Source organism: Heliangelus exortis, chromosome 15, assembly GCF_036169615.1.
Source record: "Heliangelus exortis chromosome 15, bHelExo1.hap1, whole genome shotgun sequence".
NCBI classification, from domain to species: domain Eukaryota; kingdom Metazoa; phylum Chordata; class Aves; order Apodiformes; family Trochilidae; genus Heliangelus; species Heliangelus exortis.
In genome coordinates, this window is record NC_092436.1 from 13,035,461 (window position 1) to 13,062,943 (window position 27,483).

Sequence of the window (27,483 nt, forward strand, 5' to 3'; positions counted from 1 at the left end):
CAGGCAGGAAGGTGTCCTTGGACCCAATTAGACAATGTGTGATAGCATTCAAGCCTAACCTGGTGTCCTGAGGTAAGCCTGTTAGACTTACTGCTCCTGTGTATGGACAGACACATACCTATGGGAGGAAGAAGGTAGAAAAAAAAAAAAAGGTAGAAAAAGAGAGCTGTGATGCAAACATTGCACACAACCCCAGAGTAGCCAGTTCATTGCCTCACATGGGGACATGAGGGCAGCTAGAGATGTGACTGAGCTGCAATGCCTGCAGTACTGAGCAGGTCCTTCATGCTGTGCAGTTGTGTTTCAGCACTTGGGAATCATACTTTGAGAGTTGTGGGTCAGGTAAATGTCATGTTGAAATAGTTCCAAAAATTGAAACTGAGTTTTCCATCACTTTTTAGAAGCCTTAGGGGCTTTTTTTGGTTTTTTTTTTTTCCTAGGTGGGCATTAATGGAGTAGGGCTCCCACTTCAAAGGGTAGAGACTGACAGCTCTGTTTCTGAGGTGAGCTGGTTACCCTCTACCAAACTGTCAAGCCATTTGACAGGAATGCACAATGAAGTATCAGAAGCCTGGTTTGGGCCATAGGAATGAAAAGGTTCTGCATAGATTTTAAGTAGGTATTTGAAGGCTGTGCACAAATCAGTTTGGAGTCATGGCTCTCTTGCGCCAAATGTGTGATGATGTGTTTGGGGAGTACAAACCCTTGACTCACCTCTTATTGGTCATGCCTTATGGCACAGCGCAGTTCTTTCATGCAGTATGTTGGAGCTTCTGGTTTCCAGCCCCAGACTGGCAAGTTGTAGCATCTCTGGAACCTGGCTAGGGCTGCTAAGTGACCCCCTTGTCTCCCATGGGTCCGAATTTCTTCAGGGCTGGCCTTACCCCTCTGTCCACTGCTATGTCACCTTAGGTGTCAATGTGTGCTACTGCTCCAGTTAAAGAGTAGATGGGTAGATAGTTAAGACAGCAAGTTAAAGACAGGTAGGGGAGAGGAGAATGGAGCTACAAGGTAGCAGATAGGAGAAAAGACAGGAGATGGAAAGACTGGAGCTAAGAGATAGAAGAGAGAGAATTGAGAGATAGGAGAGATGGAAGTGAGAGAAGAATGGAGCTAGGAGACGGCAGAGAGGAAAAAGGGCAGATAGATCAGAGATACACATGACAGAAATAGGGAATATAGATAGTGGAGAGAAACTGTGTCTGTTGTGTGAACATGTGTAACATACATACCTTCATTTTTTCGGACTGCATTCCTTTGAAGTGGGCCTTGAAGTTGAATTTAGCATTGTGAACAGATGTAGGATCCCAACTGAGAACTCCATTCAGGTGAGAGAACTCAGATGAGTGCCTTCCTTCCCTTCCTCCCTCCCTCCCCTCATCTGCCCTCACCCACACTCAGCCCCCACACCCCCACTGAACAGCCCTCCTGACATCCCCCCTTAACTCCCCTCTTTCCCCCTCCCATTCCCCTGAGTCTCCCCCTTTTACCCTCCCAACCCTTCACCTTCATTCCCCTTTCTCCCATCACCTAACAGACACATCTCATGTCCCACCTGACAGACACATAGTCTGTCCTGTCCTACATGTCAACTTACTGTCCAAGCTCTGCTCTGCTTCCCTAGAGTACCTCAGCTCCACTCAGACACATTTCCAGTTGTTTAGTCCTTTAATTTTCTCCCCACAGGGAACAGCTACATTCTCTGCACAGGCTTGATCCCCAGGATGTCAAATCCTTTGGCCATGACAGTGGCAGTGGCTTCACAAAGCAGCAGCCTCCACATGTTCACTTTGATGATCTGTCCTGTAAAACAGAAACAGAGGAGCTCTCACAACCTGCTCACAATTTGTGCTGACTTTCCCAGGCAAATGTTGTCTGGCCCTTGGGGATAGGCACACTGATACCGGTCTGCCTGTACCAGTGGACTAACCAGAATGCTTGTTTCTGGGTGCCTGGTTTCTCACAAGTCTATACTCAATGCTCCTGCTTCACAGGGCAATGATGACAACAGGCTATGCCTCATCTTCATGTGTCCCAGATGGACACCGCTTGTCAGCAAGCAGCTTCACAATAGCCTTCCTGAATGACACCAATTCCCCACAGACCACCCATGCCACAGCATGTCACACAGGCACATGCAGCACCTCTGGCCCAACACTCACCTGTCTGCCTGTCCTTCTCAATGCAGTAGCAGTTGTCATAGAACTCCGTGAAGGTGGTGGCCAGCTCATAAAGGTAGTCGCAGAGCGTGTGCAGTAACAAGTCCTCCAGGATCTTCTGCAAGATCTCAGGGAACCTCAGGATGCACTTGCCTAGTTTCCACTCCTTCTCGTGGTCAAGGATTAACACCTCCTCCCTAGCTGCCTTCCGCAGCATCTGCTCATTGATACTGGCCAGGCGAGCTATAGCCCTGGAAAGATCCAAACTGAGTCAGTTCACAAGCGTCTCAGCTGAGGCAGCCATGCGAAACCTGGGCTCAGGCTGACAATTATCTCCAGCAGCACAGGTGCAACTCCCTGACCCCTCTCCTTGTGTCTCCCTTTTGTGAGGAAGAAGCATAGAGCATGGGAGCCACTCCCAGGGCACTGAACCCACCTGATGCGTGTGAAGGCATACAGCAAATATGCCGCTGTGTTTCCACGGTCATCCAACATCTTGTCAAAGGAGAACACATAATCGTTCAGTCTGTTGTGGGAGAGATCTGCGTATTTAATACATCCGAAAGCGACTGATGTCTGGGCAGCTTTCAGCTCTTCCGCTGTGAGGACCTGATTGAATTTCAAAAAAGAACAAGTCATGAGGAAGAAAGCTACCAGCTTCACAAACTGCAACGGACAGCCTTGGACACTCCAGAGAAAAGCGTTTTAACCACACCTTGCTCTGAATGACTCGCACCTGCCTTTCCTCCTGGACACACACCAGATAATCTTTCCTGCAATCAAATGCCACTGCAGTCCTGCCCATGACAAGGAAGACTCTCTACTGACGAAGGTTTGCAGGACTTTTCTGCCACAGTGCCATACAGGTTGGACATTCATAGGGTGCTCCTTCTTATGAACTGCACATACATGTACCCAACACTTGGCCATCCTACCCATAAACCCTCTCTCCAGGCCACTGGCATCCAGGACAGGCAGAAGTCATCTCATTAAGCCAAGGACTTGGCACAATCTCAGCCACAGTCTCTGAGACAAAGGCTGCCAAAGCCCTCCACAGATCCACAACCATCCATCACCTCAAGTCAGTGCTAGTCCAGCAGGCCAGGGCTGCTACTTCATGTTCTGCCAATGCCTCCAGCATCCCATGGTAATCACTGCTACTGTGCCATCACACCAGTGCGACCAAGAGCACCTGCAAGCCCAGCCACCCTGCCAGGACCAGTTCTCCTCTCCTGTCTGCAAAAAGCCCTGGGTTACCAGACAGAGGCTTGTGGTGCCTGCAGCCCACATTTTCTCACTACCAAGTAGTCAGGCGATTTCTTCTTTCCTCATGACTTTCCCCATACTGCTGTCAAGGGATTGTGCTGACCAGCTGACCCATGACATCTCCTGAGAGGTTTGGCAGCATTTGTGCTCACAGCTCACACCCAGAACACAGAAACCGTAACTGTGAATGGATCTGTGAGGCTCTCAGGAAAGAGAAGCTACTTGTCACACCTACCTTGTCCCGTTCCTTGTCTCTCAGCTTGTCCATGGCTCGTTTCAGCCCTTCTTCCAGTAGATCTATAAGACGCACTGTATCCCCTGAACGAGTTTTGAACTTCTTCCTGAAAAATGCACCACAGGGGAGACAAACTATAACACCTCATGGCCTTTACCTTTGCCATCTACTGGTTCTTATGTCAGCTTCCGCTGCATGGCCACCAGCCATACCCAGGGCCCCTCCCCAAAGCCAGGTAGCAAGCAGAGTTCAGGCCCAAGAGATCCCTGCCACAGCACCAGTGACTGTGCAGATTGATGACCACAACACAGAGCCAGTGTGTTTGGGTTTTATGGTGTGCTGCATACATACTTGTTGCTCAGACATCCTTTGCAGAACATTTAGAGAGGAAAGACTGCATCCAAAGACTTACTTGTCTTCTCCCAGCACCACTCCGAATGCGGCATGGGCCACTCTGGTCACCTTGGGATCATACCAGCCGATCATCTGACCAGCTGCAAACACTGTTTGTAAATGTACTGACTGCAAGGAAGAAATACCAGCAACTGGTTATTGACCCACTCCTCTAGGGACAGTTTTCTTATCATGGTTCTATCTACTTTCCAACATTGCTTTCACAATGAGACTTCAAATGCTTCTTGTTCCACAGAAAAGTTAACACCTCTCAAAGTTCTCCTTGCTTACAGAAGCAGCATCCTGCAAATTCCCATCACTGCACAGTTGATGAGCTGACAACCCTGCATTTCCTCAGGCAAGGGGAGACAAGTATCAGCAGTACAAATCTTGTTCTGCTTTTACTGAGATTTACACTTCAGACACCTCCAGTGCTAACTGGATCCCTCCCCATACAATTGGCTCTAGGAGCACTTCATGGAGCTCGCCAGCCACCGCAACTGGGCTCGCCATCACTGAGAAGGGCCATCAGAAAATATACCAAACCCCCCTGCTGCCTTCTACCTCTGTTCCTGTTGCATCTGTCATTTAACACACTTTCTAGTGAGCTGTACCAGCAGTGACAGCAGAGGTTGACACACTCACCTGGCCACTATCAACAACATAAATGAGGGTATCAGCCTTCTCTTCACACAGCCTGTGTTTGAGAGCAGCTAGGTCAGATGTGTCATACGTGTAACCTCCATCTGATTTCATGATTGTCAATGGGACAGGGAAACCTGGCACAAACACAATCTTCCGGCCATCATCGACCTGGACAAACCCTAGAAAATCAACGAACTTTGTGTCATATTGAATGGGGAGGTCTGTGGGCCAGCACAGGATGAAATCCTTCGCCTTCCCAGATGGTACCAGAAAGAAAAGGCAATCCACTCACATTATCAAATACCAAATGGCTAACAATAGGAAAAAGCCAATGAGAACTCCCTCAACCCACCAAGTCGCATTCTGCACTGAACTCGCACTAAGCACAAGGAAGCAGTCCTACTAGAAAAGACCTAATTGGATTTTAAAACTCCTGTCACTGGAGATCCACAAAAACAGCATCACAAACCAAAGCGTTAAAGGCAATGTAATGCAATGAGGACTTAGTGCTAAGTCTTTCACAGGTAATGTTAGTAAGAACACTTCAGATGGTGGGATTCAGCAACTGGCAGATCCAGACAGGAAAAAACTAAGAAAACCATAGACTCGTCATGCTCCGTTCAGCTTCTTGCCAGCCTCAAAGTCACCACAATCCAAAGCTTCCACCATCTTCCCAGAGATTTCTCAGGCATCTCCCATTCAGGAAAATTCTAAGACCGGGAAGTCTTTCATGTTTTGTTTACCGAGGACACACTGCAACCCAGTAGCACCTCATGCTGCTGCCTACAGATACCAGAGACCAACTGCTTGTGGTGTCAGCGAGACTGATTCTAGCTTTCTGGAATGAAACATGCAAGACTCTAATCTGCTAATGCTGCTCTGGGAGAAGCACAAAACACCACAAGATCCGCTCAGGAAACGTGGCTGAGAAAGCAAGGGTGGGGAAGATGCTGCTTGTGAAACATCGGTCCTAAGCCTGGCTCGAGAGGAGACTACCTCGTTCATCCTGACAGCTGCAGAAGTTATGACTCTGAGACCAAAAGCCTCACCTTTATCTTCAAATTCTCTCACAATGTCTTTCATCATCTCATGGTAGAATGACTCCCCTCTCTCTATGATTGTGATGTCCAAGCAGTTGTAGATTTTCTGGAACTCTGGAGAAGGGAAACACAACAAAATACTTATTTTCAATGCATACAGTGGAAGCTGGTGGCATGTGTTTACACCAAGTCCATAAAGGTAGTTTCTACCTCTTGGTAGAAAACACCACTTCATGCAACTAGAACTCAGGAAAGAAAAGATTTAACTGAAAGCCTCTGCAGACAAGCCAGGTACTTAGGTTGTACCAGCTTCTTTTCTTTAAGCTTCCCATGGGAGCATGGCACTGATTTCCATATGAAAACTAGAGAAGGGGCTCAAGCGTGACAGTGAGACACATGGTTCTACTGCTGAGACATGTGTCTGAATGTGGGAAATTCACCTTTGCGTGACACATCACAGATCAGTTCCCAGGCTTTAATGAAGTCAGGGTTCTTGCTCTGCAGCAGCACCACACATTGGTACGCACGTTTCTTAAATTCCTCCTCTGTGTCAAACCTCCTCTTGGATTCCTAAGGTAAAACACTCTAGATGAAGAAAACACACCTCACCCTTTCTCCTCCCACAAAACCAGCTAACATTCCTAGCAGTTCCCCAAGCACACTTCCCTCACTGGGCAGAGGAAGCCTGCACAGAAGAGCTTGATGTCAGGCACTGCAATGCATCACCCAGCAGCAGATTTCTGCAATAATCTACTAACAGTCATTCAATTCTTTTGTCTCCAAAACTATGCTGCACTTTGTAAAGTGCCACAATCTGCTTTCAGCTGTTGACTTATATAATCCACTTCATTGCCATAAATACCTTGTAAAAAGCTTGGAGATCCCCAATGGGAGGAGATACACTTAAGTAATCTGGAAATTTGTCTTGGAGGTGAGCAATTAACATTCCAAACTGTGTGCCCCAATCTCCTAAATGGTTTAACCTGGAAGCAGAGAGCACAAAGTAACTTCTCAAACATGTTTTAGAATACATGCATTTTGAACATATATATCTTCTAAAGACACATCAGAAATCAAAACCAGGCAAGCCCCCTGCCCAATTTCACTGCAATGAAGCTGCTGCCAATCTTCTTTTCTAACTCTGCTACACTTTCTCACCTTAGTATCTTACCACACAAAATATTATCTGATAGGTGCTAAAAAAAAAAAAAAAGACTAATACAGACCAAAGCACAAAGATTTGTATCATGTAATATTCATTAGGCAAGCAAATACCACCCAAAAAGTCAACTCTCACCTCAAAACATCATGACCTGCAAACTCAAACAGCCTGCACATGCTTTCTCCAATGATAGTGGACCGCAGGTGGCCGACATGCATCTCCTTTGCAATGTTAGGGGATGAAAAATCCACCACCACCTGAGACACAGGACCAAAGCAACAAATTAATAAAGGTAGCAGTCCATGGGCAGCCCAGGCTCTTGATCACCACAGACCACACCAGGTACATGCAGCTTGCTCTGTGGCTTCCAGTCACATCCCATTTACCCTGCTGTAACAACCTGATGACATGGATGTCATCTGCTGCTCAACACATCACTTCAGGGGGGAATTTCAAAGCCACCTGCAGCCCAGCACCTGTCACCTCCAGAGGATGTATACTGCCATACCTTTTTCCTTTTGCCAACAGCTGGTGGTTGAACTCCATTCATCAATAAACTGCTCAGCTGCTTTGACACAAAATCCTTTCTCAGGTGCACATTGATAAAACCTTTACAGAAGAGAAAACAAGCAATGAGTCCTGGGGCTGCAGAAGCACCACAAACCACATGTTTCCTTCCACCTCCATCTTCTGTTTCCTTACATCAAGCACAAGAGCATATTTTTAAGTAACAGGACAAAGTTAGATGCTGCAAGGTAGTCCACTGATGTAACTCCTGTTTGCATAATGTCACTCTAAGGTTGCTTTGTAAAAACATTTTTTTAAATAAAAAAAATAAACTAAACTTGCCAGGTCTGCAGTATGCAAAAACAGTTCCTGCTGTCTCTCCTTTTAGATTATCCTAAAACATAGTTACACCTGGGATATTCTGTGCTTGTGGAGGAACACTTGTTTTATTTCTGCTTCACAAAGCTCATGAACCAGCTTCTATGCTCCAAGGGCTGTGTCATGTGATTTCTCTGTTCAAGCTGCTGCCACAGAAATATTAGTCCTTGTGTTTCTTCCTGGGTTACAGGGACAAGATGCAGTACTTAACCTCCTTGCTATCCCAGCATCTCCCTGCCCAGAGGACAAGGTCTCATCACCATGCAAGCAAAGGCACCAACAGCATTTTGATCTTTCCTATGAATTCATGACTGTTGCCTAATAGCTATCATGGATATTCAACGGGCAACAGCTCGTCCTGTAGCAATGGAAAAATCACTAATGACATTGCTCGGGATTACACTTGCCTGTTCTAACAGAGAGGCAGATTTCCTGCTGCTGCACAAGGCTGAAGGCTACAATGCTCACTGAGACAGAAGAAGTTGATTTGCCCACCCTGCAGTTTTAAATCACAAACTACTTTAACTCAGCTCTCCTTCCCTGATCACCATCCAGTACAAAACTGCCCTATCAGCCTTTAAAAATACAAAGTGTGTAATACTAAACTATCTTACCAGGACCAGCTATTTCAACCTTCTGGATGCATTCATTGTCAGGAATATTTTTTGTTATTTTCTCTGCAATTTCTCGTGGGCTCACCTTCTGTTCCTTGGTTTTGAGGAGTAACTGAAACACAACAAAAAGAGTTAAAACCAGTCAGCTGTAACATTCTACAGAATGAAACCAGGCATGTAAACTGGCATTGAAAGGATCCTTGTGATCCTTTAGCTTCTTAACACAGAAACAAACACAAAGAAAAACATGTCTATCAATTTTCACATAGTACACTACATCTTTCTACACAGAAGAAGTCTAACTGGACCCAAGATGTTGACTCCTTTCTGCTAGGAGCAATACTGGGTAGTCAGAAGAAAATCCTCCAGGCTATTCTTCAAAACCTGTTAGGTGGTTAAGGATGTAGCTGGCACACTTCTTCATAATGCTTCTAATTCCTGTTCCTGAGTCTCAGAGGCATCCTCAGGTCTGCTGGCATTCAGATCTGAAGTTCTGAACTGTGCCTACAGTAGACGCTGAGTGTCGTTTCAGAGAAAGTCTGGTCATTTCTGATAAAAAAAAACTACCTAAATAGACTGCCCTCAGTTCTACCTTAGACTCAAGCATACTAAATAATGAATAAACAAACTCCAGAAACCCCAACACCAAACAATCCTACTGCTGTTCAATTTTCTTCAGCAATCTGATAAGCTGCTTGTGAAGTAGGTCTCCTTTTCCTTCCAGACATAAATGGCCCACTGTGAGGAACTCAAAAAACATGATCAAGTTCATATAGCATGAAAGAATCCGAATGGTTTGGGTCAGAGAAGATCTTCAGATCACCCAGTCCAACTCCGCCACTGCCAAAGCATCCTCTCACATGGCTATTTGCAAATCTTAGAAAAATGCCCTTTAGAAGAACTCTGTGTGCAGTCCCAGCCCATCCCTCACACACACAAGTACTTTCTCACTGTATAAAATTACCATGCCCGTTTCTTTTTCAGTACGTGATTTTCTGTTCTTAATAGGATGCCTTTGGAAATATTGTCTCACCTCCCTCCCATCAAAGCCTCAAAGAGCATGCACCCATTTGGTAATCCCTGGTTTACCCTGGCTGCTGCTTCTGACTGCATACTTCCAGTCTGCTACTAAATGTGACTTGTTCAGTTTCAACTTCCCATTTAACCTGTCACATAGTTACTCTTAAAAGGATTTTTACAAATAGTAAAGGCTTAGAATTGGTAAGAAGGTAAAACACTATCGCCTTTAATACTACTCAAACTTCAAACTACAGGAAAGATAAATGCATAACCAGATTACAGGCACGTTACACCAGATGACAGGCCTATTATCTGAATCACTCCAGAAACAATCACCATGCTCCTGTTCCTTTAGGGAGCAAGCAGGGCATCTGGCTCAAACCTGAGACATTAAAATGCTTACAAGCTGCCAGGAGAACAATATTCATTGTGTGGACTGTTTCCATATGAGCAGGGAGACTGCTGCCCAGCACTTACTAGTGCTGTCTACCAGTTGGGTGATCGGAGCCCGTATCTGCACAGGGACAGCCAGGGGCAGGTGAGGCTCCACAGGGAGAGATGCAGCACAGACAAGTCCCCAAAACGCAGGCTGACAGAAACTGCATAACCTGCTGCTCTCAGAGGGGAATGTTCACACCACATCCCCTGGCTCTGCTGCACCAGCACCCTCCCAGTGTGCCATATGTGTGCGTGTTTCCAAGCTAAGATACAGCCTGTGTTACCCACCACCAAGCCAAGCACTCAGAACCCTTGCTCTCCAGGACAGCTGACAACCTGCAACCTGAAACCCTGCCTTGAAGGGGCCTGTTTAGACACTGAGTTATGCAAACAACATCGACGATGAGAACACAGGACTGCTCCAGAATCTCAACTGTGAATTAATTGGGGTAAAGCAGGGGTCAAAAAAACCAGCTAAAATCTGAGAACCCGTGTCAGTGCAGTCACCCAGGGTGCTCCTCTGGCTGAAGCCCAGCTGCAAATGCTAACAAGACCAAGGGAAGATGACATATTTTTGAGGGCTGCTTCCGCCTTGGCACTTCAGAGCTAGAGCCTGCTGTCTAGCACGTATCTGTGCTGGTCTGGGGCACTCACTGGCCAGGACAACAGCTACAGCAGATGGCAGCCTGGGACAGCCTGGTGGCTCAAGCTGCAGCAACATTACCAGTCTAAGAGATTAATAAAGGTGAACTGGCACCAGGACATTTAACAAAAAAATATCGCTTCCTGTTGACACGGAAAATAAAATTTGTCATTACGAAGAGCCTGCCTCTTCAATCACGGACATGAATGCATTCAAAGTTTTGGCACCTAAGCTAGAAATGCCCTACCTTCTTTCTGCCCCACTTCTGTTTCACTTCAGCACTGTCCCAGCCCACTGAACACTCCCAAAGTGTCTCTTTTTCTGTTGGAGTCACCTCTGCCCGAGTATCCTCCAGAAAGCAGCAACACCACAATCGTCAAACTAACTCTGGATATGAGCTGGGCTAAAATGTGCCCGCTCCTTCCTTTGCATGCACTCAACAGGGCCATTTAAACGAAAGAGCATTTAGAAATGTTTAGGTGTTTGTTACCATTTTGTAACTGTCCACAATTGTGATAAATTGCTTTGCAGGTAACAGCTTCATACATGGAGCTGACTACTCGGTACTTAACTATACATCCTTAATACATCAGTGCATTGTTAACTCCCAATTTGATTTAGATCCCACAAACTGAGCAGTTTTTCTGTGTGACACAGATGTAACTCTCCCATGCCAGTCATCTAATCAGGAGTTTGAAGGTCTGCTTAGCAAAGGCAAATGATTCCCATAAAATGCCATTAGATGATCAACCCCAAGGCCCGCAGCAAGCCCCAAACAGGTACAAACATAACGGTCACCATGCTGACACTTAGCTTCCAAGAGGCAATGTACCCATTTTGTTTCCCCTCTGCAAGACTGTTTAGGCTCACCTGTGTTATGCCCATGGCACTGTTACACTGGTAATCTCCAAATTTGGGCTGCTGACTCGGCATCACCACTAGTGGAGGGTTTTCTAAGTCTGGGTAGGCAGCCCGAATAGCAGCTCCAAAGATGTCCTGAAGACAGCTGTTGATATTAATCATGCTTTTTGCCATTTTACTTCTTTCTTCTCTAAGGCTCTGAAAAAAGAAATCTGTAAGGCTTCACTGACAATATCTGAAAAGCCATTACTTGTCACTTTTTTACTATGCTGCCTGGCCAAGCAGGGTTGGCAGATTTTGCTGGTGCCTTTCAGCACAAAGGCAATGCACACGACGTGAAAACGATGCAATTCAAGAGCTGCTTCTCCTTTGAACCCTCCAGCACCAACATTTCCCCTGCATGCAGGGCTGTGTCACTTCTCACACCTTTCTGGTGAGCCTGGTGGAAGCTTCAGCTGGGCTGCCAGGACCTGACAGCATGGGTTTTTATTAATCTACTGACATTTTTCATAACAGGTTTTTGTTTAAGAACCAAGAAATATCTGACGTGGCACCAACAATTAAGGTGTCAGAATGCAGGGTGACCACACTGTTACACATGACTAGCTATAACTTCATTTATTTACCCTGTCTTAAAGAGACAAAAAAAAAGCATCCTACAGCATTAATTCTTCATTCCCTTACCCTCTGAAGGAAATTTAACCGATACTTCAGCTTGGCGTTCTCGTCTCGCAAACCTTCCAGACTCAGAGAGACTCCCAAGCACCCAAAGTTCTTCAGATGCTCAATTTCTGCTGCTAACAACTTGATCTCATTTTCCTGAAAAGCAAATTAAATTGTCACACAGTAGTTCTTGGAGCAGAGTGTCTCAGTTTAGCATCTGGGCAGACCACAAACGAGAGGACAGAAATGTTTTCTATTACACCCCTATCCACCCTCCTGAGGCAAGACAAAATGGGAATAAGGATGAGAAATATTAAGTTGGAAATTAAAACTGAAAAAGGTTTAATAGAATAGGAAAAGGTAATTAATCCATGGGATGAAGAATATGTATATGTATAACCTCATCTCGATCCTGGTAGCGATAGGTGCCTGAGGGACCTTGCACCAGGGCACACTCAGGGGGGCTCCAAGGCTCTTCCCATCACTTCATGGATGTGGACGCTGATGAGCATCTGGCAAGATGCAGAAGAGCAGCAGCAAAGCAAGACTCGAGCACAGATCCTATGAGGAGAGGTTGAGGGAGCTGGGGGTGTTCAGCCTGGAGAAGAGGAGGCTCAGAGGAGACCTCATCACTCTCTACATTGGAATGGGCTGCGCCGGGAAGTGGTGGATTCTCTGTCCCTGGAGATATTTAAAAAGAGACTGGATGTGGCACTCAGTGCCATGGTCTAGTAACTGCAGCGATAGTGGATCAAGGGTTGGACTTGATGATCTCTGAGGTCCCTTCCAACCCAGCCAATTCTATGATTCTATGAAAGAACAGGAGAAAAAGGAGGCAGGCTTCCGGTCTGCCTACCTTCTAGAGAGTATGGGCAGGAAACCTGAGGTAACACACCCCTCTGTGCTCTGACCCCTCAGATCATTCTCAGGCTCCTAGAGACCCTCTCTTTAGTTCCTTGTATTGGTATCAAGAACTATCCTGGTCCACTCAAACCATGGCGGGGGTGGAGTGGGGACAGAGATGAGACATGAAGGTGAGGAGCTCCAAGATCTCAGATACAGTTCTAGTTTTGCCTCATAAAGGAAACAGCAATGACATGCAAGTTGAATAAACCCAGTTACTGTTTAAAGGTGGTTTCTATCTCTGTCAAAACCAGACATTTGAAAACATTCTTAAAAGGAAACAGTAAAATAATATTCTCAGATACCCTAACAGAAGTGTAAGACAGACAGCAGGTCTTGCTAATAAAACCCATTCCTGAAATAATCACTTTACACTTTTTTATTCTAATAAAACTATCAAATTATTTGACTCTGTATTCCCTAAAGCCTCCTTTGGTCAGTTTCACTATCTCAGGCCACAGTTTCTCTTCCCCAGGATGCAGCCACTATCACCTGGACAGCCACAGCAAGCTCAAACCCCAACTGGAGAGAAAAATGGCAACTACTGGCTACCACCTCACCACATAACCTTTCCTTCCCTATCTCCAGCACAGCTTCTCCCTTAAAACTGTGATGAGGAATTTCAGGGGGACCTCTATGCTCCAAATAAATAAACTTCCCTGTGCTTCCTGTAGCCCTCCCGACTCTACAGGCCAGGACATGGGCAAATGCTCCAACACCCAGTCATAACCCAGTAGCTGAAAGCTGCTGCAAGGAGCCGTATCTTTCCTCACACCATTCCCAAAAGAAACCAAAATATCTGAAATTTCATCTCTGTTGTCCATCTCCTGACCTCCCCATGACACTCTTTGTGCCCACCAGCCACAAACCTGGCCTCAAAATAGTAGTCCAGAGGCTACAGAAAATGCAAGTGACCCAATACTGCTACAGAGGAGAGGCAGGGAGCACTGCCAACCCCTCATCTGATTCATTCAGGCTCTCCTCTACCACAGCTGTCACAGCAGAAGGCAGCTCAGGCTATTACTGTAGCCAAAAAGGCCACCACACCTTAGCAAAAAAAGGCTCATTTCCTTGAAACAACAGGAATAATACGAAAAAAAACCTGGGCCATCATCTCTTCTGGTCTTAGGTGTCCCCCTGAAAAAAAAGCTGCCACAATTGCCTCTGTAACTACTACCTCAGCCTAGACGAAACAATTTAAATTGGCCTGTTTGTGGAGCAGGCTCAAAATGAGTACTTTGAGGTCTCTCCACCAAATCACCTATGAATGCCAGATATTACTAAAGGGAAGAACTGCTGCTCTGGATGTGAAGCATCACCCTCTGGATCACTTTCTGGACATCCCTGGACACATCACAACCAGTCAGTAAAGGGTCATACCTGATGACCACCTCATGAGAAGTTGCAGGAACTACATGAGCCCATGCTGACATCTCCAAGGGCTCTCTTTGGTCAGCTGAGTACTAGACATCTTCCCCTCACCTGTGAATACAAGAAAACTATAGCTTTTTCAGTAGGACAGAAATCATCCTTACATTTCCCTTAGCACAAGACAAGGCCTTCCAAAGACCATACTGAATTAACAGAAAACTTGCATAAGCTTCTGTCTCTGGGCTTTACTGTTAGAAAGCTTTTCTCCATCACATTAAAAAATTTAAAAGTTTGGAAAAAAAAAAAAAGGTGGCCTGAGGAAGCATTTCAAGATGGAACTTCTCTTCCTACCCCTGCCTTCTTGCCTGCTGCATGGTATTATCTCTGCCAAGCCTTTGCTGAGCTGGCTCAGAACAACTTGGATCCTATGCTTTGCTGGGTTATTTTCCTGAAAAGCTAGACAAGAAAGCACGTGGCTAGGACACAGCTGACACGTATATTCAAGCTCAGTAATTCCACATGGCCTCCTCCAGGAGCTAAAAAAACCAAACACTGTCCCTCCTGTTTTGTTTCAGTGACTGAAATTTCTTTATGGACTGCAAAGCAGACAACAAAGGGAGAACCACCTTGCTGAAACCACCTTGCCAAAATGCCCCTCCTCTCCTAGCAGCTTCAGAGAAGAAATGCATAAAAAAAGGAGACAAGCCAAAAAGGACTTAAAAGATTCAAGAGCCAGATTTATTACCTCAGTATTTTATGGCAGTGCTTACTTACCATATATTTGAACTGAGTAGAAAACACACGGAGAAGTTATTTAACAAACATGTACGGTAGGAAAAATACACAAACAAAATGCCCAGAAACTCTCAGGTAGGTATGAAAAAACCAAGCAAAATTCTCAGAAAGTCTCAGGCAGGAAAACACACACAAAGCAAAATGCCCAGAAACTTACTTTAAGTAGGTAGGAAAAAAAACAAGAAACCACAAGCTAAACGGCCAGAAACTCTCAGGTCGGTATGGAAAAAGAACACACTAGCAAAATAGCCAAAAATTCTTGTTTAGAGAGGAAAAAAAATCCTCACAAGTTGAATACCCAGAACCAGGACATCTCTTGCCCAGCGCAGGGGCGGCCCTGCACGGCTAACACAGCAGAAAGAACGCGGACGGTAACTCAAAGAACGGCGCCTGACCGCTGCCTCTACCTTTTTTGGGTTTCTTTCCGTAGTTTTTTTGTTTTGTTCTGTTTTGGTTTTTTCCAAAACTTCCCCTCCAGCCCCCACCACAAAGCGTCTGGCGCCAAACCAACCCCAACCTCAGGGACTTCTTAACGAGCGAATCTCTCGGCTCCGCTTTCAATCTCAAGAAACACACAACAGAAGCTGAGGAAGGCTATTCAGCCCCTTCTGCGTTTCGCCCTTCCCAACCCCACCTCAGACTCCCGGCCGAGCCCGCCCCACCGCAGGCCCACCCCAGGCCCGCGCCGCTGCTGACGAACCTCCACCGCGACGAACCCGAAACGCCCCGGGACCCTCCAGGCCCGACTCAAGGGAGGTCTCAAGGGCTACCGCCAAGACCCGCCCGGTACCTGCCGCGCCAGCCGAGCTGCGGACTGCGCCACGCGCGCCTCCATCCTCGGGCCACCGGAAGCAGAATCCACAGGGCGGGGTTCAAGGACCTTTCAGTAGGCTGTCGGGCTGCGGTAGCGCCCCGTGGCGGCGTGGAGGAATGCCACGGCCCTAGGGGAAGGCGCCCCTCCCCGCGCCTGCCGTAGCTCCACCACACACACACACACACACCCGACACCCTTCCCCCCCCAACCATCTTAAGCACCTGCAGTACACGCATTGCCCCCCGAGACAATACAGGAGACGGCGGGTTTGCCCAGAAAGGTCACTTTATTGGGGAAAAAAAAAAAAAAAAAAAAAAAAAAAGCAAGCCAAAAATGGAGCCCTCTCCCCAAAGCAGGGGCATCAATAGGCTCCCCAAGTCACCTTCACAGACCCGTCACAGACAGCAGCTTCAGTACCAGTGTTAAAAAGTGCAAGTACCTTTCAAAGCTTCACACCCACACCTACTGATCCTCACCTGGCAAGACACAAACACTTCACAGCTCAGAGAAATGACTCACAGCCCGCGGGAGTCAGGATCGGCTGCCCGCAGGGTCCAGGACACATGGCAGGAAGCGTGCACAACAGAGAAGGCAGGGTGAGGTTTCTTCTAATCTATTTATTGCAATAAAGCCTCTAAAAGGTAGAGCTGTACAAAAAGTCTAAACTGCATTATTTAAGAGTAACAGCACCTGACACTGCTTTTGTTCTTATTTAAAATTCTATTTCCCAAAAATACATTCCTAAATATACAAACTATACAATCTTGCCACTTTAATGCTGGTTTCTGTGATGATAGAACTTGAACCTAAAAATTTTGGTAACATCAACATACTGACAAAAGCTCTAATATACAAATGCCTTAGTACCTTCAGAATACCATATAAATAACTTCAAAACCCAAACTGCATTTGTAGAATAGTCCAGAAAGTAAATACTTTATTGGTCATCACACATCATCTGCAGACAGCGCTGGAATGTTTATCCGGGGCCGTGTGAAAAATGCCATTTTCTCTCTAAAAACAAGATCACCAGTTGTTAATGCAACTACAGTCTTGCCAGAAACGTCCATCGTATCCATGTTATAATTTATCCCACTGTCACTGCAAGGAGTGGCAGCATATCCTCTCACCTCTTTCTTACTTACATACCAGACAACGGACATTCTTACAATTCAACTCACAACACTGATATTATCAAGAATCCATTTCAGAAAGACTCAAGTTTTTTTGCTTTCTAGGCATGTTATTTAGGGAAGCGAAGGGCTGCTTCTGGATTAAAGAAAGGATCTGTGCATTTGTTGTCAGGCAGTGCAATGAGGTGCTTTCTGATCATATGCAGTGCTGCAGCTACTTTCCCTCACTCTGAGACCTTTCTATATAAAAATCCATATGTTTTTGCTTAAGTAGAACAGTTAACCAGTTCTACAAAGATTAGCTTTCCTCATGGGCATCTCAGTCACCCACAGGAGAAATCAGGGCAGCAGTCGAGTTTTCCTCCCCTTTACCAGTGACCACTAATCACCTGAATGACTGTACTTCCAGAGGCTCCTTTCGACTCTGCCCTCGCAGCCTGTGGACATCCTTGGCAGCAGCTCTCATCATCTTATCAGCCTTGAGCTCACACTTGTGCTCTGCTTTTTCCACCTAAAAAAAAAAAAAAAAAAAAAAAAAAAAAAAAAAAAAAAAAAAAAAAAAAATCATGGAAGAGTTACATTTCTGAGAGAAATCACTTTACCCCACCTTATACCCAGATAGAGCAGTATGTCAGCTGAAGCTAAAAGGTTTGGAAGATGCTGGCTCTGGAAATCACCTTACTCATCACCTATTCAAGATACTTCTCAAGTTTTACCTACATCACCTGTAAATACACTCCTTTTGAAGCTAACGATTTTTAATTAAAACTTATCCAGAAAAATGGTAATGCCACTTTCATAATTGTTTAATAGTCTGTAGAAGAGCTTGGTAATTAGGCCTGTCTCCTTTCCATTCCTGCCCTGCAGTTCACCCTTCACAAGCAGATAGATACTATTGGGCTCCTAAAGCCACTCAGGCTGTTATGACCTCACTTATCACTTGACAAGTGTAAGGATCCTATTCTCAAGCCAAGGATCACCCATGAACAAGTCTTACACAGCCATTATTTCACTTGGAAGAAACAAGGCATGTAACTGGCATCTTCCTAAGCCTTGCATCTGTGGGAAGGCAGGTGGAGAGTGCAGTTTACCAATGCCACACCTGGGAAGAGCCACTCAATATCTGCAACTTCCATTATCAACCATGTGCTCAATGGAGCCTTAAGCCTGAGACTGAGCCAAGGCTTCATTTCCTGACTGTCCAGTGTCCCACTTCTCAAATCATATTTCTCTAACACATTGAATGAAATCCAGAGGGAGGTATTACTCGTTTTTCCACGAGCTTCAGCAGCAGTCGAAACCTCTCATCATCCTTCACCCACTGAGGCAACTCCTTTTCACCATGACTTTGAGCTTGTTCCAACTGTTCCTTCAGTTCCCTCAGCACCGAGATCTCCTCAAGCAGCCGATCATGCCATGTTTTTGAAGCTTGCAGGTCCAGCTCCAGGTCTAGTGAAGTGCGGATTAGGCGCTCTGTACCAAAGGACTTGACTGAAGGCTAGAAAAGAAAATGTGTCTGAAGGCAGTGATGGAAAATGTCCCAGCTGCTCCCTCACAAAGAGGAGACCCATTTATCCAAAATTTCCTCATTGCACTAAGCATCTCTTGATCCTGCTTTTCAATCCATCAAGACAAAATGCACAAATTCAAGCAAGTACTTATAGATAAGCTGCCTTATTTCAGTGATTCCACAAGTTCCTTCAACAGCAGCATCTCAAAATCAAACAACTCTCTTGAACACCTTCATCCTAAGTTTCATGTCTGATCTTCAGATAAAGCCAATATGCAGGGGGATGCCACCTCTCACATCACCCAATATGCAGCTCAAAAAACTTTTTTCCACTAACATATTATGACACCTTCTGATAGTTCCAAATACAAGCTGCCTCAAGGAAAGTATCTCCTTTGGAGCTCAGCATCTGTATCCCAGGGCAATTTCAGTGACTACCAGCAAAACAGGCACAGGGTTTCATTGTGTGCTATAGTTGCCATGACAAGGTCACCTTACCATCTGAGGCATCATTCTCCTCCTCATTTTCCTCCCTCTCCAGCTCCTCAAATTTACTATCTGAACATAAGAATTGAGTTCCAACTTAAAACATTCCTGTCATATTCTGATGTATCAAGGAAAAGTAGTCTTAAGAGACTTCTCACAAAGAAAAGGCTGTGAAAGAAAGCAGTGGCAATCGATTCATGTTTGCAAATTCTTCCTTTATGAGTTCTCTGAATTTCACAATTGCCTATGCTAGAGAAACACACGAGGTAGTGATGTTCTTACTCTTTTGACTCGGACACTTCGCCTCTCCATTGCATTTCGAATGAAGGGGGGCTTCTTGGAGAGTGTTGAGCTGTCACTATCACTGCGATTCAGCTGAAAGTCAAAGTGAGAAACACGTTTCTCATGAAAGAAATGCACACAGGATTAGAAAGATGAGAGGGTTATCTAAGTGGTCACAAGTACCAATCCAAAGTAATTATCAAGTTCTGTGAAAGGTTACAGCTGGCCACTGCCACCCCCATTCAAGTACAAAACATGCAATCTAGTTGGCATGTCCAGAGCCTGCCACAAGCTTTGAACTCTGTCCCTTTTCTGGAAGAGGCTGCATGACGAGACACACTAAATGAGGGTATAATATGGGACTCTACCCCATCTCTGGTGCAATAACTATGCTGAGCAAAATAGTCTAAGAAATTAAGTCTCAATTAATACTAATTAAAAAAAAAAATCTTTCCTAGCATCTGTAAAACATGGGACTATACTATTAGATTTCTCTTTTCTTCAGTCACCTCTGTGTTAAGCTAGTAGTGGAAGAGGTAAGTTTACCTGTAAGCCATCCCACAGGGTTTCTCAACTTAAGAGTTGTCATGTTGTACATATAGAGCCTACTTCTTTTGTAACTATCTCTAGACCCTTCAAAAGAGCTCAGCTCACATAAGGTTGAATTGCCTTCTTGTGTTCCTTCTCAAAGTTGTGAGAGAACAAGTGTGTGGGACCTTTCATGGGCTAGGACACAGTACCCCTACCCCCTGAGCACTGGTGATAGCTGCAAATTACATAAGGTTTGATTCTATGTAAGCACCTGCCTCTGAATCAGAAAACCTGCACATCAAATCTGGCTCGGACAGTGTCAAAAGCATGCCCACTTAGGACAGGTTGTGTGTGATGAAACAGTGCTTGCTTGTTTGCCAACTCAATTAAAAAAAAGTGAGTTCTTTACAGTTTAGGCTAACTCTCAAGACAGTAAATAATTGTGAACAAACATTTCAAAGCAGTGGAAGTATGTGGCCTGTTCTGTAGCCCTCAGACAAGGCACACTTGCAACCTTCCACAATGCTTTTGATGACACTGTCAAGTACTTTACTTTCCACTTCTACCAAGTTTTCATGTTCATCTCCTCTGAAGTCAGGTGGACACAGCAAATGCAGTGCAGGCTGGCACACAGTTTAAAAGCACCAGGAAAGGGTCTGATATGCAGCCAATTCACTGTCTTACATCAGCCCTTCCAGGTTAATTTGGGCATCTCAACACGATGCATTACCACACACATTTGCACACATACATATTTAAATACATTTGTCCTTAATATTATTAGTTTCAAGGAAAAATACTGTCTAGGAGATAAGAACAGAACAACTAAATGAATAAAAAGGGAAGAGAAGCAAGCAGTGTCAAGTCTCTGGGCACAATTCAGACCAAGTGAATACTGAGATCAAGGATTCATTATTAAATCCAGCATTTGTAACCCCAAGATTGCAATTTCCTTACCCGACACACATACTGACTTTGTGGTCCCGGTGAAAACGTTTTTGAGCGGATGATAGTGCTACCTCGGACAAACTGAGTCTGGGGTGGATTTGTTGCTCTTTTATCTTTCGGACGAACTACAGTAAAAGACTGTGCAAGGCTCTCTGTGTTTGTCTCTTTATCCACCTGTGAGACAAATTCAGCAGAGTAAATGCCAGCTTGCCATCTTACCAATGACACATACCCAGTGCTGTCTGACAGCCACTTGTGATTTGTCTCTGCATTCAGTCCCAGAGGCATCTTGCTCAAAAACAGACATTCCTGAGCCCTTTGCATGCAGAGTGTACTGACACTTCAACTCTTTGAACTTGGTAGCTGTTACATTAACCCTGTCCCTCCCTAAGGCCTCCACAACCATCAATGGCTGCACAACACAACTGATTCCCACAAGCTTGGCCTGTGGATCCAGTGCACCAGCATGACCTGGCAATCTCCATCCATACAAAACGGAGGGGCGATTCTGAAGAACATTCCCTCCTGCAGCAAAGATCCAAAGCACCACGTGCGCACGCACAGACAACACAGGCGCAGCACATTTATCAGACTACAGCCATGCTCAGAATCAAACAAGGTCAAAGTCACTGCCACATGAAAACATCTCCACGAGCAGCAAAAAGGCGGCAGCAATTGATGCTATATTACCCGTAGGATACAATGGTCATATAGTGTTATTTAAAGAGATTTCATGTAGATAAACATTTAAACATTACATTTAATTTTAAAATAAATAACTGCTGTAGATTTGCTCAGCAATTACGGCAACCCAGTCAGCTGAGCAATGGGAAGCTTAACTCATCTTTTGTTTGAAAGGCTCTGGGCTTCACCTTCAAAGCTATGTCCACATGCAGCTGGGAATTCAGACTTTCTTCTGTTTCCCATGGCAATTTTCCAGCACAGAGTTCTTCCTCTTCTGCTTCATTTTCACTGATCTCATCCTGTTCCTCCTGGTCAGGAACCTCTTCATCTGGCCTGATAAGAACAACTTTGTTATTGAACTGGCTTATTGCAGACAATACTCTGGTGCTACAGCGAGACTTAAGTCCTGTAAGCTGCTGGACAGAAACACTTCCCTAGGGCAGCCAGTTGTACTGGCAGATCCTATAGCCACAGACATGACACAAACACAGGCTCATAAGGGAGTAAGTGAAACTGGAGAAAAGCTGCACCAGAAGGCAACTATTACAGCCAAAAATTTTACGCTGCTCTTGTTGCAAAAGCAAGCTAAGGGTTCAGCCATGTGGTCAGAGCTTAAGGTGAGTGCATCTTAAGAGAAGCTCTCAGGATGCCACCGATCTTAGTTTAAAAAATGATGCTGGACAAAATTGAAGCATTGATTTAACATCCTTTTCACCTCCTTTGAACTCACAGCTGGCTTCTCCATCAAACCCATTGGTCAGGCTTGCTTTTTATTTCAAATGTTGATTTTCATTAATAATATCTGATTCTGAACCCTGTAAACAACAGCCAAAATTAATATTTAGGCAAAGCCTTGCATCATACGGGGGAGCTTTCATGGATGTTCACAGAACATTGTACAAATAACTATATTAGCATAGTGCTATTGCCTGTTTTTAAAAACTATCAGCTTTGGTCTCCTTTCCCAAACACAACCTCCAGAACAGAAGAAACACAACTTTTCACAAACACAGAAAGAGACAGAACCATCCTCTCACAGCTCTGTACCACCTGATCTTTTTCTTGGCACAAGAATCCCCAAATGGCCCGATCACCCTTCAGTGCTAAGGTGCCGGAATACTACCTACCAGGTTTCTCCACTAGTTAAAGTGCTTCTGCTTTTCTCCAGTTTCTTCTCCACAGCTTCCAGTTCAACAGCTGTCTGCTCCAAGAGTGCCGAGACAGAGTCCTGAAGAGAGCAAGAGGTGTCTGGTGAAGACAGGACTCTTGCAAACTGCAAGGTGCTCAGCCTTTCTGGTCAGAACAGGTCCAACCTGTGTCCAACCTATCCAACCACTCCTTTGGTGGCCAGACAGAGTTACAGCCTCTAAACTTGTGCTGTTCAGGCAGCACTCACCCAGTGCTCAGTCACACCTGGGTGTGCATACCTGCCCACCACCCCACCACATCACCAGGTGCAGGTATGTCGCTGCAGGCTGAGGACCCTGCCCTGCTGTGCAAAGCTAACTATCTCCACTCATTCAGCAAGTTCATCACAGCCAGGTGAACTGCCTGGTGGGAAAAATGGAAAGAGCCCACACATCTCATACTAGGCCACACAGCACATCCCTCAGCTTCCCGAGGAGCAGATTTCAGTAAGGATTTAGCCCAGGACTAAGGCATATCTGTAAGCAACATGTTAATTACTCTGATACACTTAATGACATTTTCACATTCTAAATATAAACTCAGCCTTCACTTCTCTGCTACTGTAACAGTCCTTCAGCAACACGAACCCTCTCCTTAGTACTTAAGAGATTTTTCTGCTTTACACAGTTGTACTTACTGTTTTCTCAGTGTAGGGTACTTCAGAGAGAGTGTTTCCTTGTTTACTTTTCCTGTTTTGCTTCTGCAGATACTTGTAACTAAGGAGATTATACCAACGCGTTGATTTCTCTCCAGATCTACATATTTCAGCAAGGCTAATTTGTGCTCCACCCTATTGAGAGCAAAAACGCAGTTTAAGTGGAATGCTAAAAAGACTGACTACTGTACTAGCAAGAAAGAGTGAAATGAGAACCAAGGACTACTTCGCTTGGGCAGGTTGGAAAATAAGAAAAATTGCCCTATTCATCCCCATTTCAACAGCACTAGTAAGCTTTTATGTTCAATAATTATTATTATTGCCCAGGGCTTCTAATCTAAGTACCAAGTATTTCACAACAGCTCCTGTGTACAAGAATGCATCAGTATGAACTGTGCTGCCACACCTGGGACAAATTACAGCCAGACCTTCAAAGGAAAAGAGAAAGGGAACAGGGGATGCAGACTCCCTTTTCAGGGCATTTGCAAGGTGGACAATAATCAATGACTTATACCAAGGCCGTGTGTATATTCCTTTTTATATTTGTTTCCTCTTCATCTGCCTTGTCAATTTTACTGTTACATTTAGTTCACATCCTGACATATTCCAAACCAAAGTAAAACTTATTCACAATGCATTTAATCCATAGAATCATAGAATCATAGAATCCTAGGGGTTGGAAGGGACCTCGAAAGATCATCTAGTCCAACCCCCCCTGCCAGAGCAGGGCCCCCTAGAGTACATCACATAGGAACGTGTCCAGGTGGGTTTTGAATGTCTCCAGTGAAGGAGACTCCACAACCCCCCTGGGCAGCCTGTTCCAGGGCTCCATCACCCTTACAGTAAAAAAATTTTTTCTGATATTCAACTTGAACCTCCTATGCTCCAATTTACACCCATTACCCCTTGTCCTATCACTGGTCACCACTGAGAAAAGCCTAACTCCATCTCCCTGACACTCACCCCTTACATATTTGAAAACATTGATGAGGTCACCCCTCAGTCTCCTTTTCTCCAAACTAAAGAGACCCAGCTCCCTCAGCCTTTCCTCATAAGGGAGATGCTCCACTCCCTTAATCATCTCAGTAGCTCTGCGCTGGACTCTTTCAAGCACTTCCCTGTCCTTCTTGAACTGAGGGGCCCAGAACTGGACACAATACTCCAGGTGTGGCCTCACCAATGCAGAATAGAGGGGGAGGAGAACCTCTCTTGACCTACTAACCACACCCTTTCTAATGCACCCCAGGATGCCATTGGCCTTCTTGGCCACAAGGGCACATTGCTGGCTCATGGTCATCTTCTTGTCTACCAGGACCCCCAGGTCTCTTTCACCTACACTGCTCTCCAGCAGGTCAGCCCCCAACCTATACTGGGACATCGTGTTGTTCTTCCCCAAATGCAAAACTCTACACTTCCCCTTGTTGAATTTCATCATGTTTCTCCCTGCCCAACTCTCCAGCCTGTCTAAGTCTCTCTGAATGGCAGCACAGCCTTCTGGTGTGTCAGCCACTCCTCCCAGCTTAGTGTCATCAGCAAACTTGCTGAGGGTACATTCTATACCCTCATCCAAGTCGTTGATGAAGATATTGAACAACACCGGTCCCAGTACCGACCCCTGAGGGACTCCACTAGTCACGCACCTCCAACCAGATTCTGCCCCATTGACTACAACTCTCTGACTCCTTCCTTTCAACCAGTTCCTGATCCACCTCACTACCTGATCACCAAACCCATACTTGATCAACTTATCTACAAGGATGCTGTGAGAGACAGTGTCAAATGCTTTACTGAAATCAAGATAAACCACATCTACCGCTCTTCCATCATCTATCCACCTAGTAATTTCCTCATAGAAGGCTATGAGGTTAGTCAAACATGATTTACCCTTGATAAAACCATGCTGACTGCTCTTGATGACCCCCATGTCCTTGATATGCCTGGAGATAGTGACAAGAACAAGTTGTTCCATCACCTTTCCAGGGATGGAGGTGAGGCTGACCGGTCTATAGTTACCCGGGTCCTCCTTCTTGCCCTTCTTGTAGACTGGAGTGACATTTGCTATCCTCCAGTCCTCAGGCACCTCTCCTGTTACCCATGACTTATTGAAGATGATGGAGAGTGGCCTAGCAATGACCTCCGCCAGCTCCCTCAGCACCCTTGGATGCATTCCATCTGGACCCATCGACTTATGGATGTCCAGATTACTCAGCTGATCCCTAACCCAATCCTCATCTACTATGTCAAACTCCTCATTTATCTTGACTACTTCTGGGGTTAAATGAATCTGGGGCTCATGCGGAAACCCTGCAGGAGTAAAGACAGAGGCAAAGAAGGCGTTCAGCACCTCTGCCTTCTTTATATCCTCTGTCACCAGGGCTCCCAGCTCATTCTTTAGTGGGCCAATATTGCCTCTAGTGTTAGTTTTGCTAGCTATGTATTTGAAAAAGCCCTTTCTATTATCCTTAACCCGACTTGCAAGGTTAAGTTCCAAGGAGGCCTTAGCTTTCCTAATTGCCTCCCTACATCCTCTGACAACAGTCCTATATTCCTCCCAAGTGACCAGCCCCCCCTTCCATGATCTGTAGATTTTCCTTTTCCACTTAAGTTTTCCCAGCAGTTCCTTTTTTAACCATGCTGGTCTCCTAGCTCCCTTACTAGATTTCCTAACCATAGGGATGCTCTGATCCTGTGCTTGCAAATAGTGGTTCTTGAATATTGACCAGCTATCTTGAGCCCCTTTATCTTCTAACACCTTGTCCCATGGGATTTCTCTTAACAGTTGATTGAGGAGGCCAAAGTTTGCCCTGTGGAAGTCCAGGGTTCTGGTCCTACTGGGTATTCTGTTCCTTCCACACAGGATCCTGAACTCTACCATCTCATGATCACTGCAGCCAAGGCTGCCATTGACCACCACTGCTTCAACAAGGCCCTCCTTGTTGGTTAGTACAAGATCCAGCAGCGCTCCTCTTCTAGTCGGCTTGTCCACCATTTGCATTAAGAAGTTATCATCAATGCACTGGAGGAACCTCCTAGACTGTGAAAAGCTGGCTGTGTGAGTCAATCAGCAGATATCGGGGTAGTTAAAATCTCCCATGAGGACTAGGGACTGAAGTTGTGAGGCTGCTTTCAGCTGCCTGTAGAAGGCCTCATCAACCTCCTCGCCTTGATCAGGAGGTCTGTAGTAGACCCCCACAACTGTATCGCCCACACCAGCCTGCCCCTTAATTCTTACCCACAGACTTTCAACTTGCCCCTCATCAGCCCCTGCACAAAACTCAACACATTCTAGTTGCTCTCTCACATAAAGAGCAACTCCACCACCTCGCTTCCCCGCCCTATCTTTCCGAAAAAGCACATAACCATCCATGGCCACATTCCAGTCATGTGACCTATCCCACCATGTCTCTGTTATCGCTACCAGATCATAACCCTTAGCCCGTACACTGACCTCTAACTCTTCTTGCTTATTCCCCATGCTGCGTGCATTAGTATACAGACATTTCAGGAAACAAACAGAGCACACTGGTGGGACTAAATCCTCCCTAGACCACCTGCCTTCGGGCCCCGGTTCGTTCTTCTTGTGTTTGTCCCTAACAGACCCAGTTTTCTCCCCTTCCCCCTTCACATCTAGTTTAAAGCTCTCTCAATGAGCCCTGCTAAGTCCTGCCCCAAAAGCCTCTTCCCCCTCTGGGACAGGTGCATCCCACCTGCCACCACCAGGCCAGGTGTCTCATATAGCATCCCGTGATCAAAAAAGCCAAAACCCTGTCTTTGGCACCAGTCCCTTAGCCACTCGTTGACCTGTAAACTCTTCCTATATACCTCCCCACCCATTCTTACAGGAGGGATGGAGGCAAACACTACTTGCGCTCCAGACCCCCTAACTAGCCGTCCCAGGGCCCTGAAGTCACTCTTCATTGCCCTTACATTTCTTGTGATGATTTCATCACTGCCAACCTGAAAAATCAGCAGTGGATAAGTGTCCAAGTGGACTCTGTTGCACCAGCAGACTGCACGCTGGCCACACATCCTGCTAGCTAGCATGCTCCCACCTGGAGCTCAGGTACTGTAGAACTGTACGTGCTGCCAAAAGAGAAAAACCCCTTTTGAAAACAGATTCTTTCCTGATTCAAAGTGTTTTGCAAGGCAAGTTAAGGAA

The 27,483-nt window shown here is 45.6% G+C and overlaps 2 protein-coding genes across 9 annotated transcripts in view; both read right to left on the bottom strand.

The window, feature by feature from the left end:
• Positions 1-1,649: 1,649 nt before the first annotated feature.
• Positions 1,650-15,955, bottom strand: RARS1 (arginyl-tRNA synthetase 1). Of its 3 annotated transcripts, XM_071758485.1 has the most exons (16): positions 15,884-15,947; positions 14,308-14,409; positions 12,046-12,180; positions 11,371-11,559; positions 8,400-8,511; positions 7,409-7,509; positions 7,036-7,157; positions 6,601-6,721; positions 6,179-6,308; positions 5,748-5,852; positions 4,699-4,877; positions 4,073-4,182; positions 3,661-3,766; positions 2,596-2,768; positions 2,163-2,410; positions 1,650-1,803 (listed from the first exon to the last, which is right to left on the bottom strand). In XM_071758485.1, exons 4-16 carry the CDS (start codon positions 11,533-11,535, stop codon positions 1,694-1,696), a joined length of 1,782 nt encoding a protein of 593 aa, XP_071614586.1. In that variant the 5' UTR covers positions 11,536-11,559; positions 12,046-12,180; positions 14,308-14,409; positions 15,884-15,947; the 3' UTR covers positions 1,650-1,693. The 3 variants fall into 3 exon arrangements, with proteins under 3 accessions (XP_071614586.1, XP_071614584.1, XP_071614585.1); XM_071758483.1 differs by lacking the exon at positions 14,308-14,409 and having other exon boundaries at positions 15,884-15,955; XM_071758484.1 differs by lacking the exon at positions 14,308-14,409 and having other exon boundaries at positions 15,794-15,949.
• Positions 15,956-16,504: 549 nt separating this feature from the next.
• Positions 16,505-27,483, bottom strand: part of WWC1 (WW and C2 domain containing 1) — a 69,218-nt gene continuing 58,239 nt past the window's right edge. For 5 of the 6 annotated variants that reach the window (XM_071759314.1, XM_071759315.1, XM_071759316.1 and 2 more), the window contains 8 exons: positions 23,307-23,459; positions 22,609-22,709; positions 21,670-21,814; positions 20,807-20,971; positions 19,319-19,411; positions 18,308-18,538; positions 17,430-17,551; positions 16,505-16,921 (listed from right to left, as the gene is read on the bottom strand). In XM_071759314.1, the coding sequence (XP_071615415.1) occupies positions 16,855-16,921; positions 17,430-17,551; positions 18,308-18,538; positions 19,319-19,411; positions 20,807-20,971; positions 21,670-21,814; positions 22,609-22,709; positions 23,307-23,459 (1,077 nt within the window). In that variant the 3' untranslated portion in view covers positions 16,505-16,854. The remainder of the gene's footprint in view (positions 16,922-17,429; positions 17,552-18,307; positions 18,539-19,318; positions 19,412-20,806; positions 20,972-21,669; positions 21,815-22,608; positions 22,710-23,306; positions 23,460-27,483) is intronic. The other variant, XM_071759318.1, reaches the window with a different exon arrangement.

Excerpts from the sequence above, each read along its gene's own strand:
- RARS1 (XM_071758483.1), bottom strand. The coding sequence starts at position 15,928 with ATGGAGGCGCGCGTGGCGCAGTCCGCAGCTCGGCTGGCGCGGCAG. Across the intron at positions 7,510-8,399 it reads GGTTGAAATAGCTGGTCCTG|GTTTTATCAATGTGCACCTG; the intron begins GTAAGATAGTTT and ends TCTTCTGTAAAG. Across the intron at positions 4,183-4,698 it reads ATGTTGTTGATAGTGGCCAG|TCAGTACATTTACAAACAGT; the intron begins GTGAGTGTGTCA and ends TCTTCCTTGCAG.